General features: G+C 38.8%; 1 protein-coding gene across 2 annotated transcripts in view; it reads left to right on the plus strand.

Moving 5' to 3' along the window:
• Nucleotides 1-2,599: 2,599 nt before the first annotated feature.
• WDR43 (WD repeat domain 43) overlaps nucleotides 2,600-18,150 on the plus strand; it is a 44,657-nt gene continuing 29,106 nt past the window's right edge. For both annotated transcript variants that reach the window (XM_063078239.1, XM_063078240.1), the window contains exons 1-3: nucleotides 2,600-2,853; nucleotides 10,006-10,143; nucleotides 13,884-14,005. In XM_063078239.1, coding sequence (XP_062934309.1) covers nucleotides 2,629-2,853; nucleotides 10,006-10,143; nucleotides 13,884-14,005 — 485 coding nt within the window. In that variant the 5' untranslated portion in view covers nucleotides 2,600-2,628. The remainder of the gene's footprint in view (nucleotides 2,854-10,005; nucleotides 10,144-13,883; nucleotides 14,006-18,150) is intronic.

Consider the following 18,150-nt stretch of genomic DNA (forward strand, 5'->3'; position numbering starts at 1 on the left):
TTTCTAGCTCTCTCTCTCCATTTTCTTGTGTGAAAATTGAGCTATTGATAATTTCTACATTATAGGACTGTTGTGAGAACTAAATGAATTAATACACATAAAACAAAATTTTTATAACAAAAATCTTTGTCTATACAAGGGTGCTTCATAAAGGTCATAGAAAAGTAGATTTAAAAGATAATATGAATTTTTCCACGAACTTTCTGAACTAGCCTCGTACTTGTCTGCACTTTCTCAACTCCCTTTTTCTCCTCTACTCTCTACAATAAAGTCACCCCTTCCCTCTTTACTAAAAATGCTTTTGAAAAGTCACCAATGACCTTGTCCTTGCCAGGTCCACTAGTTAATTCCTAGTCTTCATCTTGCAGCATTTGACATGGCTTTCTCATGTCTTGCTACTGAAATTGTTATGAAAATTTGGTTTTCAGGGCATCTCATTCTCCTGGGCTTTCATTCCGTCTCACTGTTATCCCTTCTCAAACTTCTTTGCTGGATCCTCTTCCTCTTCCTGACCTCTAAAGATTGGCACAGCTTGCAACTAAGTTCTTTTCTCTATATTTACTCACACAGCATGATCTTTCCAGTCCTAGCATCTGTATGCTAATGCATCCAAAATTTATATCTCTAAATGTGATCTTTTCTCCAAGTTCCAACTCATATCCAACTTCCTACTGAACGACTCTATTTGAATATGTAATAGGTATCTCAAACTTTACTGTCCAAAATGAAGCTCTTGATTTCCACTCCACCCAAACCTGTTCCCCCAATTTGGCTAATGATACCACCATTCACTTACTGCTCAGGCATTAGAGTCATTCTTCACTCATCTCGTTTCTTCACCATTCACAACCAATCCATTTAGCAAGTCCAATTGGCTTTAACTTCAGATTATGTCTGGAATCTGACCACTTCTCACCACATTCATTGCTTTCATCAGAGTTCTTCTTACCGCTGTCCTTTGTCCTGACTACTAGTCAAAACGTTTTACCTCGTCTCTCTGCTTTCATTCTTAGCCCTCTACCTACTCCTTCTAGTAGTGAGGAGGTCTTTAAAAAATATGGACAAGTTCATGTCATTCCAATGCTCAAAACTCTCCAATGGTTTATTTCTATCACACTTTTAATAAATATCATACTTTTCTGTGGTTTACAAGGGTCTGCATAATCTGGCTCCTTTTGAACGTGGCTAGCACTTTTGATTCTGCCCTGTGCTTCTCCAAACCCTTTTCTTTCAATCTGTCAAGGTTTTTGTTGCCTCAGAGCCTTTGCACTTGCTGTTCTCTGTACATTGACTGCTCTTCTTTCTGGCCATGCATGATCTGAGAGAGGATCTGCTTAAGAAAAATCCTTTACCTCCAACATGTAAACGCTCTTTTCCCTTCCTCTGGTTTATTATGTCTCTTTACAGCAGTTTGCACTACCTGCAATAGAGCTTTATTTGTATACGTGTTTATTACCTGTCTCCCTGTCTAGAATGTAAGCTTCATGAGAGCAGGAATCTTGTTTCTCATGATCACGGACGTATTCCTGTTACCTAGAACAATGACTGGCACATAGCAGGCATTCAATTTTTTTAAGAGACCGAATGAATCCAAGTGCCATCTAGATGTCTCAAATTCAGTATTCCCTGACTAAAGACACCACCATCCTCTTCCACAAATCAGCTATTCTTCCAGCATTCACTCTCCTAAGCATTCCTATCCTGTCACCAACCAGTCCCTTGCTGTAAAAGCTGAAGGAGTAACCCTTGGCCCTTCTCTTCCCTCACTAGGCACTTGAGATCCTGTTCATTGTTCTTAATAAACATCTCCTGAAACTGTTCATCCACACCATTTCTCTAATACTCTTACCATCATCTGCATGTGGGACTTCAAGCCTCCCTTAGTTCCCTTCTAATACGTTCATCACGCTGCTTCCGAATAATCTTTCTGAAATGCAAATCTTACCAAGACATTCTGTAGCTAAGCTGCAAGCTTCAAGCTTGAGTCTCCCCATAACCTTGAGGGTGTGCTTTTAAAAAAAAAATATATATATATATATTTCCTGCTAGGCAATAAATTCTGTGTGGACTGAACATTGCCTGGCATTTCTTGAATTAGAATGCATCTATTTGGTGAAATATTGAGACATTAAAAAATGTCTATTTGATGTAGCAACATGGAATGAATCTCGACGAAATAAGACGGAATTGACACTCCTACCATTACTTTTACACTATTATGACTGAATAAATTGTCATGTGTGTACATGGTTACAGCTTGAAAGTGAATAGGAAAAATGCAAACGTTAAAATCATGGAGTTTTAAGCGACTATTTCTTTTAAATATTTTTTTCAATCATGTTATACAAAGTTTTCTTCTTTTTTTTTTTTTGAAAAGAACGGGCCTTGCTCTCAGTTCTACAGCTACGTTCCCCCACGCGTCTTCTATCTCCCAAAACAAGACAGAAATAGGCCCCTCCAGGCCACCGTCCACAGGGGGGGATCCGCCCAACGCGAGCCTGCGTCCAGAAGAGCCACGCCCTCGGCTCCCTGCGCTCCCTCCGCCCCACTTCCTACCTCCAGGCCCCGCCCCGCCCCGGTGCGCCTGCGCACGGGCGAACACGTGGCTGCCGCGGAGCCAGAGCAGCAATGGCGGCGGGCGGCGGCGCTAGCTGCGACCCCCTGGTTCGGGCGGGGGTCCCCTGCGCCTTCTCCCCTCAGAGCCAGGCCTACTTTGCTTTGGCCTCTACTGACGGTCACCTGCGAGTGTGGGAGACAGCCAACAACAGGCTGCACCAGGAATACGTGCCTTCCGCGCACCTCAGCGGTACCTGCACCTGTCTGGCCTGGGCGCCAGCGCGGCTGCAGGCCAAGGTAAAGCGAGCGGTACTGCGCTGGGCGGGCGTCCGCCCGGGCTCGGCCTCGGCGACCCCCGGCCGGGGAGCGCGTGGTCCGGCATCGCGCGTGGCTCTCGGCAGCCCGGGACGAGGAGGAACGGAGCGCGGCGGCGGCGCGCACTGGGCCCACGCCGCCAGTCCCGTGTGCGGCCTGTCCGGAGGACAGTGAGAGAGGGCGCGGCTGGATCCGGCGGCCCGCGTGCAGTCTGCGTCCCACTGTCGGACTGCTGCCACGTTCGCTGAACCCCCGGACCCCCAGGGTCGTCTTCCTTCTGCCCGGCCTCGCTTATCATCATGCGCTCATCTGAGCACTGATTTTTGGCAGAGCCCCATCTTGGACCTCTATTGCTTTTCTTTTCTCCGTCCCTGACCCAGCTCATTGGCTTTGCTCTGGGCGATTGGAGTGAACAAGCCTTTTTTCTAGCTTCCGGACATACCCCCCCCCCGCCCCCCCGCCTTGGGTACAGGCTCACCACGTGTTCTCTTTCACGTCCAGGTCGCGGGACTCTCACTCTTGAAACTCTGACTTTCCCAGAGTACTTCTCATTCTCAGCCTTCTTGTTTTTTTGTTTTTAAAATCTGCTTGGCTCCCCCTTTCTAGCCACTCCCCCGCCCCCAGGCCTTAAAGTCTGCGTTAAGATGTGGAGGTAAAACGAAGTAGTAACTTGACTTCATCATTGTGGTATGAGTCCAGGTGAAGTTTCTCCCACATGGAAAACTGCTGAGTTAGGGGAGGCTTTTCATTGTTAGGGACCTGTCTCAGGTAAATGCCATTCACTGTTGAGTCACTCGACTACATATGCTCTAAGTCACACGCACGTGGTTACTGCAGTTATAGAGAAGCCAAACCGAATCACTCCAGCGTGATTTGGAAGCTTAAGGTACCGTGAGGTGTGCGGCGTTTAGCTGTACGTATGTGTAAAACTGCAAAAGCGCGTATTTAGGATAGATCTTACTCCCATCTCACTACCTGGGGAAACTTCTGCTAAATATTTGGGTTGGAAATAGGGATACTTCTAACTTGCTATACTATGGGTGTGTATGTTTAGATATTTTTCAGATTTTAAGCTACATTTTCATGGTTTTTCTTGTTCACTAATAAAAGAAACCTATCAGGGTTTATAAGTCAAGCACAAAACTTGGACTTGTAAAAAAAAATCATAGTTGTCATTGTTAAAACTACAGCACTCTGCATATTTTTCCTTTTCAAAATTTTTTTCTGTGTTTGTGTTTTAACAGCCCTCTAAAGTAATAATAATGCTGAGAGAAGTATGGAGCAATGGTTAGGTAGATGCATGGACCCAAGCTATACGGCCTATGTTTGAATCCAAACTCTGCTTCATAGTAGTAATTGTGCTTCTAGTTCCCCATTTATAAAATGGGGCTAATAGAGTATCTACTTCATAGAGTGGTTGTGAAGTTTAATGTCTTTAATAATGCAGGAAGCACTTTGACTAGTTCTTGGTGTGTGTTATAAGTTTTAAGTTTAATTATTGTTATTAATATCTTGTAGTTGTATGGTTAGTTCTGAAAAGTAGATAAGGAAGGAATTTTTTGTCTTGTTTGGGGAGAAGAAACTGAGGCTCCGGAAAACTAAGCAACTTGCATAAAGCCAGAAATGGAATCACGACTAGAACTCAGGTCTTTAGAGCTCAATTTTTGGTTATCTGCGACAGTTAGTTAATATTAGGTTGGCAAAAACTTGTTACTCACTTTGCTTTTCTGTTGACTTCCAATCATATTGTACGTCCAGGAATGAAACTTTTTCCTAGTCTTCAAATTAGAAGTAATAGTTTGGGATTATATAGAACACTGTGATACAGTAGAAAAGTAACTAGATTCAGTGTCATAACCAGGTCTCAACTCAAACTTATTTTTGTCATATAGAGCAAGTTGCTTTGATTCTGAGAGCCCCATTGAAAAATGAGATTTGGACTACGTTAATAAAAAAAGTTTTTATAGGTTTCAGTATTCTCTCACCTGCACACTCATTTTAGCCACACAACTGTGAAATGCCCTAAAATTATTGCATTTTAAAAAACTGAGAATCAGAGGTAAGAGAGGTAATTGACTTGATCAAAGACTTAATAACCAATAAAGTTGTGGCTATTAGAGTCAGGGTACTCTGGCTTCTGGTCCAATGTTTACTTTGTCACAGAACTGAGAGCAGGGAGGACATTCAGAGAGAGTAGAGACATTCAGCCACCATCATCTTGGAGATGTGTGCCCCTGGATCATCAATTTTACTTGAAAATTAGGAAGAGAGGCAGTTTTCTTGTATTAAGACAAAAAATTTGCACATCTATTATGGTGTAGAATTAAAAAAGAAGTCATTTGTAGCAACTACTTTAACCTCTGCTCCCAGACCATGTTCCTTGCCACTTAAGTTTTAAGATTCTCTCATCTTATTAAACTCTTTTATTTACATCTTTGAGGCTAAGAGTATGAGGCATGAAAAGGATGTTATTCAGAAGCCCATGTTCTCCTCATTTTGTTAAGGTCCTGACATATGACATACTCAAACGTGACATACTTTCAAACATGAAATAGCGGGTCCTCAGAATTAAATGAGGCTGTGTATATGACTGGTGTAGTATGGACTGGCATGTAATAAGTGCTCAATTAATGTTAGTTATTATTGAACGAATCAGTGAGTGTTCTGTCTGGACTTATTTTATCATTTAATGCTGTATTCCCCAAAGCAAATCAGTTTGTAGGAGTATCTTGAGTTTAGTTTAGTAATTGGCAATTTGCCACCTGAGGACAAAGCATGGTTATGATACTTTTATCAATGGAAAAAAATGAGTTCGTGCTGGATTTCTTGAGTAATGGGTTAAGGTAGTGGTTCATAAATGTTTAAAGAAATTACATTCTTCTTTTTTTTTTCTGCTGTTTGTTCTTGGGCACAGAATGATTACAATAGTTTGAATTTATGCCACAATAGTTTTTAGAGGGTTTTTATACATAGTATATAGCTGATTATTCCATTTGGTTGATGGAGCCTGGGGAAGGGGGCCTCTAATGATGACAAGGAAACAGATTGATGGGCTCTGGATGGATGCTATTTTTAGAGCTCATCAGGTTTATATGTGTAAATTGAGGCTGAGATGTTACATTACATGCCAAAGCCATGGGTATAAGTGGCTGAGCACCTAGGAACTGACCCTGCTGTTGAACTGCCCCTTTATTTTTCCCAAACTTGTACTTTTTCTTCCTTAACTGTTGTTGAGCCTTGGAGGAACAGACCTTCTCTACTATTGGCTATCACAGTAAATGTATTTATGCTGCTTTGCTGCCACTGCACTTAAGATGACCTGTACTGTACTTATTGAATGAAGCATGTGGCATTTCAGACATTGGACAGGACAAGCATGGTAGCATTAAGGATGTTTCCAGGAAAAATCTGAACTGAGTATCCCCATTGCCACCCCTTGGATATGTAGCACTATTCGGAAGTGTTCCTGTACAGTGCTCTGTTTTTGAGGTCTCCCCAATATTTAAACTTCAAAAGAAGGTAAAAGTTGCAGATTAGATCTGATTGTCTGAAATAGAAGTTTCTGTATTAGGATTTGTTTTGTTATAAATACTGTATATGATTTGCATTTTGTTCACTTATTCATGAAACGTACACACATGCCAGAGTGATAGTAAGGTAGGCAAAGCAATGGAATAGGAGACTAATTGCAGACAGACTTAAATCTTGGACATAATTTTCAGTGTCTACAAGTCAGTATTTTTCAGAAGTAGGTTTTGATCCGTTAGTGGATTGTGAAATAGATATATTGGGTTGTGACAGCATTAACAAAATGAAATAAGATGGAAAATATCAGAGTATTATCCATGGTGAGGATGTTTTTCTGTGAAACTTGTTTCGGTTATATATGTATAGTTTTTTTTGAGTGTGTGTACTGGCTCTCCGTGTAAACTCTTCTTACTCTGGGATCTTAAGTCTTCTCATCACCTGGATGTGCGTTGTTTTCTCTTTGTCTTTACCTTGTCTGTACTACTCCTTTCTTTTATAAACCATCCCCGTGTACCATTCAGACTCTCCCTCACCCTTCTGATTGCTTTCTGGATCAAATGTTGACAAGCTTTCATCAGACTGGTTTTGATATTTATTGCTTAGTTCAGTCTGTTCTTCATGTTGGGAAAGACTCCTCAGTTTTAAGAGATCACCTTCTTTTAGTCTTTACTCCTGGTGTCTTCAGGAACTGAGATTTTCCAAATACAAAATATATGAACTAAATTTTTAGCCTACCTTTTTCATTACTTTATATAGTTACATATGTAATCAATGTGCACACGGCATTGTGCTAGGCACTTTAGAGGAAAAAAACTGAGTATGACTAAGGTGTGAAAGAAGAAATAAAGATAATTCAGATTTACCACGTCGAATGCAAGTATGACTTGTGCCTTAAGAGAAAGAAGAGGTTTCTGTGGAGGAGACTATTTGAGGTGGGCCTTGAAGCATGGGTAGGATTTTTAACCAGTGAAAAATTGAGGTGAGTGGGGAAAAGCAAAAGCAAAACGGGGAAAGTGTGTGCGTGTTTAGGGAGTGTGATGTAAGGGCGGAATTGGAAATGAGGTCGGAAAAGCTGAGTTGAAGGCAAATTGTGGATACTTTTGAATGCCATAGACTTGTTTATATTGATTTATTCTTCTCTGGGTAGTCGTTGAAGTTTTTTTTATCACAGGAGTAATATATTCAGATAGTAAATGCCAGTAAAGGTCTGTCATAATCTACAATCATCAGTAGTACTAAACTCTTGATTTCAGAAATATTTAGTATGGGGTAATTCTTTAAATATTAGATTTCACTAAAATGCACATTGGTTATATAAACTTTTGATCTGGTTGATGTGTTACCTGTTTGGACATGCTCATCCTCCCATATGAGAAGTTAGTTTTTAAAAGATATCCAGGGTTCGGATCCCTGTACCAGCCAGCTGCCAAACAAAACAAAACAAAATGAAACAAAACAACCCCCCCCCAAAAAAACCCCCCCCAACTTATGTTGGGTCCCCGCACCAGCCATCTGCCACAAAAAATGAATAAATAAATATATATCATCCAGCCCTGAAAAATATTCCAGTCAATAGTTCTTTGAGATTACATTAATTAATTGGGTTATTATTTAGATTTATACCAGTGATCCTCAAAGTTGGGCATGAATCCTGTGGATACTCCTTCCATCTGCTTGCTTCTACCAAAAATATGTATTTTGCAGATAGAGAAATTAGGGCTTTGGGTGTGTTACCATTTAATTTCTAAAATTTCTTTGTGCTGTTATATGCAAATTCAAATTTGCTATAAAGCATATACATATTTGGATCAGCCTTTGTTTCATACATTGAGAAACCTCAGCGTAGATAATTTTGATTTGATTTAGGTAAACCAAGAGTATTAGAAATATTTTCTGGAATCTTTTAGCGTTTTCTGATGAGATAGTATGAGAGGTCCTCAAAAAATTCATGAAAAGATTCGTATCCATGAACTTTTTGAACTGTCGTGGTATAGTGGTACCTTAATCTACTTCCCCCCACCGTCGTTGCCTAAAATAGGTGTTTGTGTTCATAATCGTATGCAGAAATCACAATTGCCGTCTTGTATCATTCAAAGGTAGCTTTAGAAATTCATGTAACTGAAGGTGAGAACTAGGACATTCCTAATGCTAAGGTTTCAATGTTTCAAGCAAGTTAAATGTTACTGATGACACCATCAGACTTTATACTTTGGCTTTTAGTTGTAACTTCTCTTTTGGGTTTATTAATATAGATACATTTCAGAGGATTTGCAAAACGTGTATTTTTTTCTGTAAGTAAAAAGTTCGATTTTTTTGGTTAAATCTTTTGCTTTTTGTTTAAGTGTGTCCAATGAATCAAATTCTTCAAATGTAACACCTCCTGAGATAACTAAAATAAAAAAATGGAAAATCCTTTATAAATCTACTCCCTGATGTTCTTTATGCACTGGTATCATTGTAGTTGTCATTGGTGGTTTTCGGATTGAGCAGATTTTTGTGTATTCTGGGCTTCCTTTTTGTGTGTGTGCTGTAGAACAAAGATCCTGGACTCTTAAGAAAATGTTCTCTTTTCTATGGTATTGGTCTGTTTTACACTAAAAGAATGAATTTCTCAGAGCTTCTTTATGCTAAAACATGCAAGTTTAAAAAAAAACACATGGAAGAGAAGTTCTGAAATCAAATAAATTTTCAGCATTATAAACTGTTACATTCTTTTTTTAAGCCACTCAAATTTTGCAGTGGGTGGATGACGTAGTATTCTTAAGTTATGATCATTGATTGTCTTTTTGATAGGCAGACACGAGCTGTTAGCATCACTTTTGAAATAAGTCTTGTGGCATTCACCACTAGATTGAAACTTATGCCTCTTAAGTAGTTGGAATCACTGAGCCAGCATTGAACTCCCAGACTAGCTCTTGATCAGTCAGTGCAGCAACTTTTCTAGTGTGTGTTGTGCGCTGCTCTACTAGTTATAACTATTTGTTGACTCAAATTGAAGTTAATGCATGTTTATACATATAAAAATGTTTGGGTCCCCCTTCCTGACAACTAAGTTAGAATTTGAGGAAAGATTAGCGGAAAAAAGGGAAGAGTTGGAAACTTAAATTTGAATCTGTGGATTCAAATGGATCCTCTGGTATGGGTCTCTTTGCTTGGGCAGTGGAGGCTTCACTTGGACCTTTCAGGAGAGGGGTGGTCCATTTCTGAGTAGAAGCAGTATGAAGTCTGCTTGGACCAGTTAAAAGAGTATGAAGAACATACCAAATTATCCTATTTGCTGCCATCCTTTCAGAAGGGTAGGAAACGGGACAGAATTAAGAGGTTCTCTTCCCTTTGAAGTGATTTAAAAAAATTTTTTTTGGCAGCTGGCTGGTAAGGGGATTGAGCCCTTGACCTTGGTGTTATAAAGCTCTGTTTTAACCAACAGAGCTAAGTCCTGATTTTTTTTTTTTTTTTAATAGTGAGAAAGAAATCACCTGAGAGTGCCCCCGACCCCTGGCTTTTTTAAAAGCATCTTTTGTGGGCTAGTGGCATTTGTATTTATACATTAACGATGTTTCAGTGTTTGAAATACTAAATAAAAACATTTGTTTTTCTTTTTTCCAGGAAAGTCCCCAGAGGAAAAAAAGGAAGTCAGAAGCTGTAGGAACGAGTGACCAGGTTGACTTGTTGGCTCTTGGTACAGCAGTTGGTAGCATTTTATTATACAGTACAGTTAAAGGAGAATTACACAGTAAATTAATAGTAAGTTTGTGTGTGTGTGTGTGTGTGTGTATGTATATTTTATATAAAAGATATTACAGGGAAACTGATTATTAGAGATATTTGAAAACAGACCACTTCAAGATATACAATGAGATCTGAGCTGTGTGGACAGTTTACTTTCTGCATTTAAATAACTGAATAGTAATATTTGATAAAAGCTGTATAATAGGTAACATAATCTTTATTGTGGGTCAGAGTGTGAGGAATCATCGACTAGATTTAAAATAGGGAAGGGTCAGGAGAACTCTAAGGTATCGTAGGTAGCCACTGCAGGAAGCGGCTCACCACCTCTTGGGCTAGGGGAACAAAGGAGGCAGTTGGAATTATTGCTGAATCTGAGACCTTCTAGGATCAGGTGTCTCTCTGTTGGTGTTGCTGTTTCTTGAGGAATGGCCACAAGGGCATGGGTCCAGACCTCAAGCTGACTAGGGTGCTCTGGCTGCCTGGTGCTGGTGTCTTTGAAGGGAGTTGGAGACTGGTTCTCCCTGGGTTGGAAAAATTGCATATTGGGTTCACCTGCTGCTGGAGGGAATTGCCAGCACCGTGGTGAAGAAACCAACTGTTGGGATAATGCAAACAAGGAGACAGCAACAAGTCTCTGTTCACTCTACAGCCATGTCTCCCTCTAGCACCCCCTATTGGCAGAGCCTGTGGATCCAGCTGGCAAAGCAGAAATGTGATTTGTGGAGTCCCAGCCCCAACATCACACAGCAGAGTATAGACGGGTGGGTGTGATGCTGGAAAACATTAACTTAACTGGTATAATTTGTTTAAGACAGTATTATACTGTGTTTTGTTGTTCACTGGACTCCTGTATGTATGAATGCTTTCTGTATGTATGAATAAAACAATTTAATTTTCTGTTTTAAGTAACATCCATACACAGGATTTGTAAAGTTGAAGAAGGAAAAAAATTATGCCTAAATCTATTACCAAGAGATCCACTGTTAATAGTTTATATATTTCTTCACTTATGCATGTATTTAACAAATATAGTTGGCTTCTGTCTGCTCATCTATTTTATATCCTGATTTTTTTTTTTTATTAAATTACAGCATACACAATTTTCATACTTGTCAAGAACATTTTTTTTTTTTTTTTAAAAGACGACCGGTAAGGGGATCTTAACCCTTGACTTGGTGTTGTCAGCACCACGCTCTCCCAAGTGAGCTAACCGGCCATCCCTATATAGGGATCTGAACCCATGGCCTTGGTGTTAGCAGCACCACACTCTCCCAAGGTTTCAAGAACATTTTTAATGACTGCCTAGAATCCCACTAAATTGGATAGTGCATTTGTTGTTTAACTATTATTGACCATTTGGGAGTTTCCAGTTTTTTTTGTTGTTGTAAACAGTGATTCCAGAATTACTAACCTGTAGTGAGTCAAAGGTTTTGAACGTTAAAGGCTGTATACATAGTATAATAATATTTTCTGAAAGAGTTTTCCAATTTGTACTTAAATCATCAATGGAAGGATGGTACTGTACTATGCCATTTATATAAGGAACTAGAGCATCCATTGATTTAGGTATCTGCCAGAGGTTCCAGAATCAACTGGGGACAACTGTACCTGTATTTCAACAGTGTCATTGCCACCACTGAATATCCCATTAGCAACAACAACAGTAACAAAAAAATAGCTAATTTGGTAAATGAAAAATTTTATCTGACTTTAAATCCGCATTTAGAAATATATTACTTGTTTTTATATTAAAGATTATGAAAATAACATAACTGTAAAAAAAATTTAAAGCATTCAGAGAGCTGTATAGCAAGAAGGTATTCTCCCTTTATTCTTCTGTCTTCTATTTTAAGTCAAGTCTGGTCCTCAGGTGGGCTGCTACCCCCAGTGTAGATGGAAGCCCATCGCCTGATTTGATCAGTCTTTTGAGGTCAGCAAGTACCTAGCGTCCTGTGCAGTGTGATATTTGCTTTATTCAGCTTCTGCGGTTGCAGGCATGATGCTGATAGAGCTTGGAACTCCTTTTCAAATCATTTTGGTACCCCACAGGGTTGTAAAAACGTGTTTGATAGGGATGAATTTATCAAAAAGGAACCAAAACGTCAGGGTGAGGGATGCTGGGATGGTATGGTGACGTAGAAAGGGAGCAGGCTTTAGAGCTAGTCTATGGTGACGTAGAAAGGGAGCAGGCTTTAGAGCTAGTCTGTCCTGAGGTTGAATTTTACTAGTTATGTGATCATGGATAAGTAATTTAACTTCTCATTCTTTTAAATAGGTATATCCAACCTACCCTGCATGACTTTGTTCAGACTTTGTGATATTATATTGAAAGTGCCTGGCACGTAATTGGTATTTAGTGAATGTTTGTCAAGTGAGCAGACACATTGCCAGATTGCTTTCCAAAAGGCTATGCTAATTTTCAGTGCCCCTAGCACTATATTATAGTGCCATTTTTCCTATAACCTCACCAACACGGGCATTATAATGCTAAGCAAATTGCTAAATGAACAGACTGAATGCCAGTTTGTTTTGATTTGTATTTCTTTGATTACTAACAAGATTGAATATTTTAATATGTTTTCTTACTGAATTATTTCTGTGGAATTTATCTGTTCATATCCTTTGTTTAATTCTTTGTGTATGTATAAGACTTAGGTCTTTGAGTAGACAGCTGATAAGAGGGGAGGTTAGTAACTTAGCATTTAAAAATATTTTTCTTTCAAAGTGGGAGCAGTCTTATTTGTTTATCTTGTTTTTCACTGGCAGTTACAGGGATGGACCTCAGACTTTGGTGTTAGCTTATTTGGAAGAAACTTCAGTGATTTTGAATGATTACTTTTATTCTAAGTTTAGATACATAGTTTCTTAGTATATAGTGGTGTTTTGTTGCATGTGTATTTACCTTATGTGAATTCAGGTGGAAAGTGAAAATTACGTAGGTGGTTTAGCACCTCATTCTGCTGAGTGAGTTTGTCCTAGAATGTGAATCAGATGAAAGACTTGAATTAGCTCTTCCCCATTTAATGTCTCTATTCCTATATGCCTCCAAGTGAGCGAGCATCTTGCAATGTATGCTCTGTATGTTTAAAGTATTGTTTATGTGGTATGGTCCATAACACAAGGAAACATTTAGTGTTTCCTGAAGTAACAGTGATTTCTCTTTTGAGAGGTAGGTTTGGAACATTTTTAAAAAGGGTTTTTCAAGGATATTTTTGATTAGATTTTATTTTTACTATTAAGGGTTGATTTTGGACTCTGATTTGATTTTACTAGGTCATTCAAGTGTTATAAGCTTTTTGCCACTGTTCATAGAGTATTTTGTCATGCTTAGAACTGGCATTCCTGGCAAAAGCAAATGGCATTTAGGACTAATATCCTTTGACTTAGGACATGGAACTAGAATTTTCTCAGCACCATGCTCAGCCAGTGAGCAAACCGGCCATCCCTATATAGGATCCGAACCCGTGGCCTTGGTGTTATCAGCACCGCACTCTACCGAGTGAGCCACGGGCCGGCCCAGGAACTAGAATTTTCTAATAAAGGAGAAGGGAAGTTAACATTTTGATTAAGTTCTAGCTGGGTTATCTCATTTTTGACACTGGGAAACTAAAATGGATAGATGTAGGTTAAGGCTTAGTTAGGTTAAGCCCTAACATTTTAGTTAACTGTTTGGTAATGACTCCATGGTTTTCATTATCATATTATATAAGATGAGTTTTATTTTTCTTTTCTTTAATCTTTTTTTTAATCTGCAGAGTGGTGGACATGACAACAGAGTCAATTGCATACAGTGGCATCAAGACAGTGGCTGTTTATATAGTTGTTCAGATGATAAACATATTGTGGAATGGAATGTACAGACGTGCAAAGTTAAGTGGTGAGTAACACTGATGGCTCTGTAATACTGGAGGGGTGACTCGGTTACTGTTGGAATGTGTTAGAGTTTGACAAAGCATGCTGGACACAGTGGGAAATGTAGACATTAATAAGGTTATAGAGCCCATTTTCTCAATTTCCAATCAATTGGGCATGGAAGATTTTAATACATAAAAACTAAAAGTGGTGCAAGAGTAAAATAACTATATGAGAGGTATTATAAGGTAGCATGTGATTACTTGTCAGATGAGTGGGGTAGTGTTGGGAAGGCCTGGGGGAAGTGATAGGATTTCAGTTGGACCTTCTAAGATAAGATTTGGATACAGGAGGGTGGGAGAATCCTTTTAAGGGTGGGGAAAGGAAGGTGGGGAGATGGCCAGAGCAAAGGCTAGGTGTCAGGAAAGTGAAGGACTTACTTGGTATTGAGTAAACTAATTTAGAGGAGGGGCATACTAGGGCGTAATGGATGGTAGAGGGTATGGGCCAGAGTGTCTTTAGAGCCTTATCTTAAGTGTCATAGATAAAAATTATAGACAACTGTTACAGTTCAGTCACCTAATTCTGTGATTGGCTGTATAGTAGATGCTCAGTAGATATGGACTCTTGAATATAGCTCAACTTATTATGTAGATGAGGACCCTAAAAAGGATAATGATGTCCATGGACCTACAGCTAATAAATGGCAGAGAAGGGATTCCAATCTTGCTCTTTTGAATTCTGGTACAGTGTTTTTCTACTGTACTAAAACTACTTTGTTGGGGTTTTAATTTCTATGTGGTAAGCAAAAGAGACCTTCAGTGGCTTGGGAATAAGAATAACCACAATAATGCTTTACGAAAACGTAATCTGTCAGCAATGTGCAGAGTTTAGGGGAAGGAGCTAGTCTAAAGGCAGAGAAACCACGTAGGAGATTGTTATTGTAATGTGGTTGTAGAATGGTAAGAGTGAGAAGAATGGAAACAATACCAGTCACGAAGAATCACTTGGGTGGGATGGAAAAGGGGTGTTGAATGACAGAAAGGAGTTAAATTTAAGGTAATTACTAAGTTTTCAGCCTTGTTAACTTATCAGGTGAGTAAACTAATTTAGAAGAGGGATATACTAGGAGATAATGCATGGTAGAGTATAGAAACATCCTCCAGTTAATAGAAATTATAGTCAGAAGAGGGAAATGGTTTTGGGGTTTTTAGACAAGTTGAATTAGACATTATGTGGAAGACAGGACCCAGTAGACTAGGTGGTGGTAGAAGCTTAGAATTTAAGGGAACGTTTGGGGCTAAAGGTGAGTATAAGTAAGTCATCTGGGTAGAGTTTCAGTAAGTATCTGTGCTCAATTTACCTGCAGCAAACACAGGAGTTTCTACAATGGTAACCTGTCAGAAATACCTGCAGATACTTTGCTACAATAGGTCTGGGGGGGGGGGGCGGGGGGCGCTCTTGTTACTGTATCCTGGTGGATGAGAGTTCACAAAGTCAGGTCCTTCACATAGGGACTAGTAATGTTCAAGGCACTGCTGAGCACATTTTATACACATCATATTTAATTGTAATGCTGCAGGGTGGGCTCTTTTCCTATGTTACAGTTGTGAAATAGGTTAAATAACAGCCCCACCTCTCATCCACTAAACTATGCTGTCTCATAGAATAATTGTTTCCAGCTTTATCCTTGTCATTCTTATACTGCTAATTGAATTTGTCTTCCATTTTAGATACTATTTATTGATTTCCTGTTATGGAAGATGAGGATGTAACTCTCATCCTCCCTCTTCCCTTATTCTCTCAATATTGTTAATCACAGTTTTTAATTAAGCAGTATTTGTTGTTTATGTTAAGACTACTTAAATATTTCTATAGCTGAGCCTTAGGTTGTCCTAAGTTTATATTTTGTTTTTGGTACAAAGTTTTGCTTTTCTTGGGTTAGTAATTGCTTTATTTGGCATTTGCTTAGTTTTGTATATACCTATCATTAGTTCATTCTCAACTCCTATAGTAGTGTGAATCTTCTCAGTTATTTTTAGATACATCAGTAATCAGTTTTATTTCTTGGAGGACTTCTCTGTCTTCCAATGTCTTCTGAACAGCTATTATCCTAGGATTTCCTTTTGCCACCATGCTGAAAATTTTCTCTTGTCAGATGGAGTCTCTGTTTCCTACGTCCCATTTTCCCCTTTGTTTCATTTCCATTCTAGTGGGGCACATCAGTTGGTAGGTTCCTGAGAGAAAAGGGTGCCTGGGTGGTAAACTTTTTAAGATTTTGCTTGCCCAACAGTGTCTTTAATTCTTTTTTTTTTTTTTTTTTGTCATTTTTGTGACCGGCTGCACCGCGCTCAGCCAGTGAGCGCACCGGCCATCCTTATAAAGGATCCGAACCTGCGGCAGGAGCACTGCTGCGCTCCCAGCGCCGCACTCTCCCGAGTGCGCCACAGGGTCGGCCCAACAGTGTCTTTAATTCTGCCCTCACAGTTGATTGATAGTTTGAGGATACACAGTTTTAGACTGTAAATAATTTTCCCTCAGGATTTGAAGGCATTCTTTCTTTCTTTTCTTTTTTTTTTTTTTTTTTAATGAATTACGTTGGTATTTGATAGAACTGTTTAGCCTGGAAATCTGTGTTCTTCATTGTCCTGTTTATTTGATACCTTTCTCCTCTGTTTTTTCTGATCTTTCTGTAGTACTACATACTGTTACCTACATCTTGCATCTTCTGGACCGAGCCTTTAAATTTCTGGATTTTTTTCTCTTTTATTTCCCATTTTGTTTTTTCCTTCCTTTATCTCTGAGATTTTTTTCAATTTCGTTTTCCAAACTTTTAAATTTCTCTCACTGTATTTTTAACTTCCAGAAGCCATTTTTTTGTTCTCTACTTCTTTCTTTATTGCATCACATTTCTTCCTAATTCTCTAAGATAATAAATATAGGATTTAATTTTTTTGTTCTTTACGTCATCACTATTGAGAGTGTGTTTTTATTTGTTTGTTTGATGTAATTGCTCTCTTTGATGTTGAAGGCATTCTTCAAATTACTGGAGATCCTTGTCTGCATGTTGCTTTTTGAAAATGAAGCATTTAAAAATTGATTAGAAGGCGTGGGTGGTTTGCAGCTCTTCATTTGCTGGGCTTCAATTGTAGAGTGATTGGGAGGCTTTCAAATGTCAGCGTGTGTATGTTGTTCCACTGGAACCAGTCACATTTCCCAGAGAGTAATCTTATCTATTCTATTGCTTTTTAAATTTTAATGTGCATATATATTACTTGTGTATACAGATCTGATTTAGTAGGTCTAGCTAGGTTGGGGTTTGGGAGTCTGTAATTCTAAGTTCTTGGATGATGCTGATATAGGAGGATTATACTTTGAGTCTCTAGGCTCTTAAGAGGGTGGGGTTGTGGGGGGTATAGAGATGACATTAACCTCCTCTGGCATTTTCAGTGTTGAGTGAGAGAGTAGATTCAGGAAGCTTTTCAGCTTCCTCAAGGCAGGGTGGTGATCAAATCTTTTTCATATGTATCAACTTAGTGAATATATGGTGAATAATGCATATAAATGAGTGTTGAAGCTGTGGAAATTGATGAGAAATTGGCAAAAATATTAGAAGCCGGTGAGGGTAAAGGGAAAAGTTCTCTTGTACGTTATTGCTGCATTTTCTTGATTACTAGTGAGGTTGAGTGTTTCATGTTTAACAACTGTTTGTATTTCTCCTCTGAATTGCCTGTTTATATCTTTTGTCTTTTTGAGTTTTTGTGCTTATTGATATAAAGGAGCTATTTATGTATTCTGAGTATTAACCCTTGGTCTATAATGTATATTTTTGATATTTTCTCTTAACCTTTTACTTGTATTTTAATTTCATGACTTATTTTGTAGTACAGAAGTTTTATGTAGTTAGGTCATTTTCTTTGTTATGATTTCTGGTTTATAATTGCTTTGGAAGGTCTTTCTTAAACCCAAGATCATAAAAGCATTCTCATATTTTCTTTTAATACTTTTTAATTAAGTAGTAATTTTTGTGTGTGTATGGTGTAACTTAGTAATCTGATTTTCTTTTTCCATATGACTAATTTGACATACTCCAGTGTGACTGGCAGGACAATACATTTTCGTCTACTTTACAATTAGCCTCTTTTAGTATTAAGATTCCTACTATTATTT

Source organism: Cynocephalus volans, chromosome 14 (assembly GCF_027409185.1).
Source record: "Cynocephalus volans isolate mCynVol1 chromosome 14, mCynVol1.pri, whole genome shotgun sequence".
Lineage (NCBI taxonomy): Eukaryota > Metazoa > Chordata > Mammalia > Dermoptera > Cynocephalidae > Cynocephalus > Cynocephalus volans.